The 8,915-nt window shown below is 33.4% G+C and overlaps 1 protein-coding gene across 1 annotated transcript; it reads left to right on the plus strand.

Moving 5' to 3' along the window:
• Positions 1-3,247: 3,247 nt before the first annotated feature.
• LOC132269102 (protein LOW PSII ACCUMULATION 1, chloroplastic) lies at positions 3,248-8,379 on the plus strand. The gene is made up of 4 exons (XM_059770138.1): positions 3,248-3,610; positions 6,261-6,830; positions 6,939-6,989; positions 7,987-8,379. The coding sequence occupies exons 1-4, from the start codon at positions 3,399-3,401 to the stop codon at positions 8,126-8,128; spliced, it is 975 nt and encodes a 324-aa protein (XP_059626121.1). The 5' UTR covers positions 3,248-3,398; the 3' UTR covers positions 8,129-8,379.
• Positions 8,380-8,915: the final 536 nt, after the last annotated feature.

The following is an 8,915-nucleotide window of genomic DNA, read 5'->3' on the forward strand; positions in this document are numbered from 1 at the left end:
CATCTATAAGCCAGTCCAAGAGAATTAAGTCCATTTTGTCCATCTAGCAAAAATTACAAGAGTTGATCATTCTATGCAGGAATCCAACGTAGAAAATATAAAATAAAATAAGCTACAAAAGCATTCAGCTATGTCCTCAACACATGCCCAAAAAAATTGTGATAAAATCATTCTTTCATTGGCAAGATAAGTTTAAAAGCATCGATCAAAGAAACTTAAATAATCATGGAAAAGAAAATAAAGGAAAATAAAGGAAGAAAAATGTCATAACCCAATTAACTTGTTCAGAAAGTTTATTTTTCTTTTTCTGTTTCTTTCAGGATTGTCCATTAGTTAAACATCCACAAAAACACACTTATAACCAAGCACCTTGGCACATCTGGTGCTAAAAGCATGTCAAGGAATGATAATCAAGCACCTTTGGACCTTGCTACCGTCTGTAATTACTACAGCCTATAAGAGAGTAGGTGTCATTTCGAGCTGTAACAAGTACGGCATTTGTGATTAATAGCTGTAACAAGTGTCACACCATCAAAATTCTAGGTGATGCTAAAATTTGGGTGATGATGGTTATATGAAGTATGAACAGAAAGTGGATCATAAATTGAGTCAAAGTTTTGCCAAGATTGAACAACAAAACTATTTTCTTAATTTAACAGCTAAAGCAAAGTTTCAGCTAAAACAATTAGTGCTTCCATATAGTTCTTATATACTTGGAATAATTATAGTGATTTTCCAAATAGAGAATCTGGTACTTTCAGAAAATGAAAGAGTTCTTACTAGATGATGGAAGCGTCTGATGAAGTGGTTACTAGTAACAGAGTAATTTGAAGGAGGACTAATAATGGACCAGCAACAAATTACAGCAATTTGGAAGACAATTTTTGTAAATCAATGTAATTAACAAATGTAGATATTTGGGAAATACCCAAGATGATATGAAATACATAACTATAAGAAGTTATTTCAATAAATTATCCACTGGCAAAATGCTAGATGTTGTCTTACAGAGATAAACTGGCAATTAATGTAATTCAAAATGTAAACATCAACATATAAATCAGGAAAAAAAAAAAATCAATCATCAAATGTAGACAACACAAGGAAATTAATCTGGCAGTCTAAGTATAATCAACAACAGATTAAAATAATGGGGTTCAAAATGGAGTCGTACATATATGTGTGTGTGTATATATTATGTATATATGTACATAAATGCGTTATATATATACATACAATCATGATTCATATCTTGCATATATATACATACAAGAATATAGATTTAACCATAAGAGTTAGTGGTACTACCGCTGTGGTACTACGGCGAGCGAGCTGTTGGCGTTCGTGGATAGAAGAAGGTAGAGGTATCAGTGGGCTGAATTGAGAAGTTGCAAGTGTAGGGCTTGTGGCGGGACTTGTAAAATTTTCGTTCCCGCGTTTAGAATAATGAAATTTTAAAAGGTAATGGAATTTGAAGGGGTTTCAAAGAAAGTTTTATAACGCCAAATTAGATGAAAAATATAATAAATCATTTATTATTATTATTATTTTGTAGATGAGGAATGTAATACTAAAATTATCATTTTATAAACTGCTTTTATATCTCTCATTTTATAAACCTTTTTCGCATAATTTTATATCTTTGAAGAATTTGATTCCAATAAAGTCTTATTTTCTTGGCTGAAGGACAAACAAATGATTAAAAATTGCAACTCCGTTTTTAGGGTTTGGTAACACTGTCTCGACATTAACTCAACTTGTCACTCGAAAAAACTGCAGCAGATTCAAAATAAATTTTTTAAAATACAGTGGCTTTAAATAAATATTTTGATTTTAGTTTCCTCCATATATCAGAAGATTTATTTGAGCGATTTTACCTATCTAACCCTAATATATATATATATATAATACCTATGTTTTCAAGTTTAACAAAGAAAACATTGCATATAATAATACTGTTCATTGTATTGTGACTCTTATTTGTGTCTGTAAAAAGCATGATAATTAACATCATGCAAGGAATGCTTAATAAACCATTTGATTTACATTTCATCCGCGGTTAGCTTTGTCTGCAAAAATCAAAACTTCAATGAATTGTATTTTTTTTTTTTTTAAACATCATGCAAAAAAAACTTTAGATCGTATAAAACTTTTGAGAAGTTTAAAAATTAAGTGTTAAATCTTTTCATTTACTCTGATATTCTGTCTTTCCAGTCATTATTTATTTATTTATTTTGGTGGTTGATATCTTCCTATAATAATAATAATAATAATTATTATTATTTAGCAAGCACAATAAGTCATTTAAAAAAAAATAAAAAATATCGTGACATGGTTTGAACGTGAACTATGAATAAAAACTTGAATAAATTATTCTAATTAGGGATGGTAATGGAGTTGTTTAGGGTAAGGATCTTATTTCCCATACTCATTCGTGTTTAGTTTTTTTCATTCGAGTAACAACCCCAAAATTCATCAAGTTTTTCAAAACAACTCCATCACGATTTATATAATCAATTCCACAAAGTCGCCCCCAAACGGAGCGGACTCGCTAGGGTGGAAAATTTTGCCATTTCTTTATAAATACTTAACCTATTTTAATAATATATTATATAGTATGTAAAAGTAATTTAATAAATTTATAATATATTTGGGGTAGATTGCGATAAAGTAACCATTCCCCGAAACCGCTATAAAATTTAAGATTTTTCAAAACAACTTCCATCCTATCCCATTTACGTAATCGGTTCTCTAAAATTGTTTCAAACGGGACGGGCAGCTCGGGGTGAAAATTTTTGCCATCCCTACTTTAACCTAACATAAAATTTTAAAAAATCGTCATTAGTTTAACGTGGTGCAAAAATTGCTCTACACGAGCTTGTCACAGTTTGTATAACAAAAAGCTAAATTATTAATATGTTCTATAATTTTACTCTCAAATTATTTTAATAGTTCAAAATAAATTTAACAAAAATGAGTCAAAAGACCATTACTCATTGAATCATTGAATCTCTTAAATTTTTTTTTTTCATCCGGAGTTTTATTTACTAAATTATGTTTCAGAAATATTACAGACATACTTTAGTTTATTTTTTTCCTTCTACGAGAAAGAAAATAACCATTCCAAATAAATAAATAAATAAATATATATATATATATATATATATATATATATATATATATATTAAGACCATTATTGAAAAAATGAAAAAGAAAAAGAAGAAGAATAAGAAGAAATACTATAAGCATTTTGGGTGTGGAAGGGCGCACCGTGGCACTACAATGATCATCCAAACGACCCAAAGCGCAGAATAGCCTCGCACTAGTTTCATGTTAGCGACCTATATCAACTGCTGCCTGGTTCTGCTGCTTCTTCTTCTGCTTCGCGGACAGTAGCCATGACCGCAGTGGCTCAACTTTCCTACATAATCGGGTGCCCTAATTTTTATCAACTGGGATTTTCCCGCCAGATTTCCATTCGCAATCTGAACACTGGGTTAACTCCCTCCATCAATTCAGCATTTCGCATATCACGCACTACAAGCCCACCACTCTCCTCCTCCATCACATGTTTTGCCGCCAATAAGCCCTCTTCCTCTACCGAAATCAGGTACTCTCTATCATATATGTATGTATGTATGTGTGTATACATATCTGTCTTTACTCTTTATATGTACGTAAAGTCTTATTTGCTTGGTTCAATTTTGAATAAGTTCTTCCTCGTGTAGAATGGATTGATTCCATGAATTTTAGTATAATTTGTGAATTTTTATTCTCAATTTTGTTCGCTGTTTGATTATGCTAATTTTGCTGTGAATGAGCGATGATAGGTGCTCTTACCAAAATTTCGTACAAGCATTTGTGGATAAGGATATGATAACTGATTAGCAAAAAAAAGTGAACATACACATAATTTGGGTTGTTCGATGTATGAACTTCATGCCTTAATAACATCCACACTACTGTATTTGAATTTCGAATGCAGGTGAATTAAAAACTAGTCTAGCTTACCAGCCGAAAACAATACTTTGATTGCTTGATATAAACAATTTTGTGTATCTAGGCAAATGTCTATACCAGATCGAATACCCATTAAATCGAAAAGATATGAATTCATTGTTAATAAACTCATGATGGTGGGAAGGATTGCATTGATTTAAGTTGTGAAGCATATCGTGGGTATTACATATTGTTGACAAGATGGGAAAATTCATATGCAGAGTGTAGGTTGCTAGAATGTTGAGGATGGCATAATGTTGTAGAGACTAGAAAGGGCACGAATACTAAGTTATGTTCATGGAGTGTGCGGCCATGTGTATATATATATCAGAGAGAGAATGTGGGTCAACTTTTAGTAGTATGGAGAGAGTTGGAATGAGGGAATTGCTGTGTCTGGATGGATCCTGATAGTGACAAGTTTTGTGATTTTGTCTTGATCATTTTGAAAAGATCCAAGATTAAACAGTATGTTCTGTACAGAAACTGAACATTGTTATTTGTTACACAAGAAGTTCAGTTTCTACCTTTCCAAAAAAGAATCTGAACTTGTTGTGCAAACAAAGAGGTTCCTTTGCAGATTTTGCCAGTGACCCTTCAAATTGAAATTAATTTTATATCACTGCTAAAGAATAGATGTGGGTTTGCCCTTTATTATTAAATTGTAAAAACCATGTCTATTAAATAAGTGTATCTAAGATAACAATGCTCCGTTCAAGGAGTGTCAAGAAATAGATCTAGTTAATCACTCGGATTAAGAGGTAGCGGCAAGAGGTGAAAACAGGATAGAGCATCTAATTTAAATGGTTTGGTCTTATGCAGTGAAGGTACGTGACTTCTCCATTGCACAGTAACTGGTAAGGCACATATAAAGCAAGTTCAATCATTGAAGATTCTACAATAACGAACAAAAGGCCAAGGTAGTGAAAATCCTCATAGAAGTAATGCCTTCGATAGGGAAAGAACACGGATGAAGGGTTTGTGCTATTGACCAAAATTAGTTTTATAACTGTATAACAGTACTTTTTTTTGGTATTAAATTTGAAAGAAGATGTTTGAGGACCTAAAATTGGTGAGATGGTTTGTTGAGAGGTGTTCACAGTTGATACCTACCAATCTAAATTAATTCTTTATGAATTGTTTTTGTTTTCTATAGGAAGAGATTTGATGATCACCAAGAATCTAGTCATATGCTTTGCAAATCGATTTGTCAAACTCGTTTCAGTCTCTAGTCTCATTTTGCTCTGTTGCAAGTTGCAAGAATGTCAAAATTTCCTGAGAGAAAACAGTCTCTTGGAACAAATTTAAATTCAAACAAATTTCTGCAGAGTTTTCTCCTTCCTAGCATGTCTTCAATTTCAATAAACTAAAACTCTATATGTTGGGTGCTAGCTACCTGCTCCTGCAACAAAATGAAAAAAGCGGCAATCACTAACTGCTGATTTTAAAAATTATTGCATTTAAAATGTCTGTTATCAGGATAAGGAATCCCAATGAATCGAATGTTCCAAGGATTTCTCAGGTTCATTCTACACAAGTCAAATATATATTGTAAATTTAGTATTGAATGTTGAGAATATTTGTATGCAAGTTTTATTTTTCTTCTTGCTTCTAAACCTTTGGAGTCTGGACTGCTCCGATGAACCTTCTCCAGTATAAATATTCAGTCTTAATATAAAAATCCCCTGCATTTGACTCTTTTTTTCTTTCCTTTTATTTTGATTTGTGGATTCTGATTGAATAACATCAGTGTTCATAAACAGACATGGCTTCTTCAGAAAACCAGGTGTCCTATTAATTGGTTCAAATATTGCATCTAGACCATGCATATCTGAATTCACCATGGATACTGTTCATTGCTTGTTTTGTGGCAAATTTTGTGAACTTAATTCTATCAACACGATTCTACTGTTGGCATGACCTTCCTCAAGAATTTGGGTGTTATAGATGCAAGCATCAGATGCAAATTAGTTTCTTCTTTCCCTTACTTATTTCCTTTTCTTCAGCAGTTCATACAAGTGATTGACAGGTTAAAATAAATGTTCTTTTGTCAAAGAATATAATCGGTGATTTTTATTTTTGTTTTTTAATGGTTCATGGAAGTGCTTGAGTGGTAAAAGTAAATGGTTCTTTTAAACAATGAGGTTGGTCACCTTTTCAGTTTCTTCTCTAACTTGGTTTATTGTTTATCCAAATGCTTCTGGTATCAGGTTCAGTTTTACAAGTGAGGACTCGTTGTAATCATCATTTTATTTGTTCTTCAGTTCTACGGCCAAAATACGGAGTGAAGTTCTTTCTCCCTTCCGATCTGTTCGGATGTTCTTTTATCTTGCTTTCATTGCAAGTGGGACTCTTGGTGGACTAATAGCCATGACACGGCTGATTTCTGCACTGGTAAATGCATCAAGAGCAGCTGAAGTCCCTGATATTCTTAATGGTCTTGGCATAGACATTGGAGCGGTCTCTATCTTTGCTTTTCTTTATTCTAGGGAGAATAATGCTAAGAATGCACAATTGGCTAGACTTGCAAGAGAAGAAAACCTCTCCAATCTTAAGCTCCGTGTGGACGAAAAGAAGGTTATTCCTGTTAGTGCTTTAAGAGGAATTGCCCGTCTTGTCATCCTTGCTGGCCCCGCACCATTCCTTGTAGAGGCTTTCCAACTTAGTAAACCTTTCACAAAGGGCCTTTTGGAACGAGGGGTGCTTGTGGTGCCTTTTGCTACAGATGGGAGTTCGCCTAGTTTTGAATTTGAAGAGAGTGAGGAGATGGATTTAACTAGCAAGCGGAAGAGGCTTTGGCAACTGGTTCCTGTTTTTGCCCCTGAGTGGTCCATGTAAGAGACTATCTTCAATATACATGTACATTTTATTATTTTGCAAGGGGTGAAATGAAAAATAAAAAATAAAAAATAAAATCTCTGACTTTCTTTTATAAACAACAGGTGGCTAGATGAACAAAAGAAACTTGCCAATGTCTCCCCTGAATCTCCCGTGTAAGTACTCTGTGTTACTTCTCTTCTATAACTGAGGGACCCCAAGGATCAATTTTACTTGCATGGACATGCATATATCCTGTTTCAACTTACATTATGCATTTTCGTGCCTCATTACTATTTTCCTTGCTTATTTTCAATCTTCTTTTCTGGAATAGTATTGAAATATGTCAACGTGAAAGCATTTTACATGGCTGAGCATTTAAGAGCAACGTGTTCATTAAATCCATTATTTTGTTTAATACCATTAAAAGTGGGGCAATGACTCAGAAATCTGTCCTGGGATGGAGCCGTTAAAGGCTTAGCAGGGGAAGTTGCCCCCAGTCAATTTCTTTTTTAGTAAGGCTTGCCCAGTGCACGAGGCTCCCTCCAACTGCGGGGTCTGGGGAAGGTTTGACATACGCAACCTTTCCGTATACAGAGAGGTTGTTTCCGGTTTTGAGCCCGTGACACAAGTCACAATAGGGCAACCTTACGGTTCCGCTAAGTCCTGTACTCTTTTATTTTACTTACGTATATATTTCACTAATTTTAAAGTTCCTCCCTCAAAGTTCCAAAGCCTCTTTTAATACCTGGGAAAATTACAAATTAGTTATAGAAATGAAATCGCACTACATTTATGTGCTCTAGAACTCCGTTTTTTTAAATTATTTTTATTTTTATTTTTTAGGAAAAAAAAAAAAGAAAAAAAGAAAAAAAAAAGGATGACTGTGAAACAATTATCCTTCAAGAGCATGTTACTACACAATAATCTAAAAAAATATTTAGTAATTGTGTCTTTTCTTGTTCTTCTTTTTTCCGGAAGGCATGTCATTCCATTTTTCACATATGGTTAATTGGTGAAAATTAGGGCTCTTTCTCACATACGCTGGTGAGGTAGCAAGGAGTTTGTCTCCTAAAGTAAATTTGAATCTGAGCATGATTGAATGAGGTAGTTATCTATCATAAGAATGTTTGCATGAAGAAAGTATGCTTCTCTTTCTGCTCATTTTTGTAGGTATATATCTCTACGCATGGATGGTCGTGTTCGTGGAAGTGGTGTTGGTTACCCTTCTTGGAATGCTTTTGTTGCACAATTACCACCAGTGAAGGGAATGTGGTCAGGAATCCTTGATGGCATGGATGGAAGAGTTCTATAAAAAAAAAATGTCCTTTTTGTTTTTTGCCTTCTGAAGGTCAGATTCTCCATCAACTCACATCAATCGAAATAGCTTTCTCCATTCTTTGTTATAAGATTTTGTTTCACTGTGTATCAGAATGTCAGTTGGTTCATAAAACATTTTAAAACATTTTGACTTGTTGCAAATTTATCAATTGTATTTTAACAATTATCTCTAGTGCTTCTGAGAACATTTGGTCACCGGTTTGCAATAAAAATGAAGTGTAAAAAGAGACTGAATACGATTAAAAAATAGATATTATTTTCTGCATGCTGCAATTAACTGAATAGAGAAATGGGAAGAAAAGTTCTCTTTCCAACTTCTTAGGAAAATTTTCTAAATAAAGAAATGCTTGACATGTAAGTTATTGATTCTTTTTTCATGTTCTCAACACGAACAGGTGAAGCCATAGGTAACTAAGGCATCGTGTATGTGTTTAAAACACGAAAGTGACATCTTAAATATACTCTAAAAGGACATAATTTGAAGATATTTTTTTTTTTGTTTTTGGGTAAATATAATTCGGAGATTGTTTTCACTTTTGTAGTAAATTCAGTAGCAGTTATTATAACAAAAGGCTTCACATGGAACTGGAACGCTCTACTTGGTCATGCAAAACTTGTTAATGATAGTTGCTGACCTGATCTTTCTATTTGTCGAGATGAAAACCTTCATTAATGAACCCTGAAACAGAGAGTGCATAGGATTTTCCCATGGAATTGGCATTTGTTCAGTGTTATTTATTCTTGCAGGACATTGACATCTT

This window comes from Cornus florida, unplaced genomic scaffold (assembly GCF_030987335.1).
Source record: "Cornus florida cultivar Cherokee Brave unplaced genomic scaffold, ASM3098733v1 CherokeeBrave_3.0.0_Hap2_Chr08, whole genome shotgun sequence".
Classification (NCBI taxonomy): Eukaryota; Viridiplantae; Streptophyta; class Magnoliopsida; order Cornales; family Cornaceae; genus Cornus; species Cornus florida.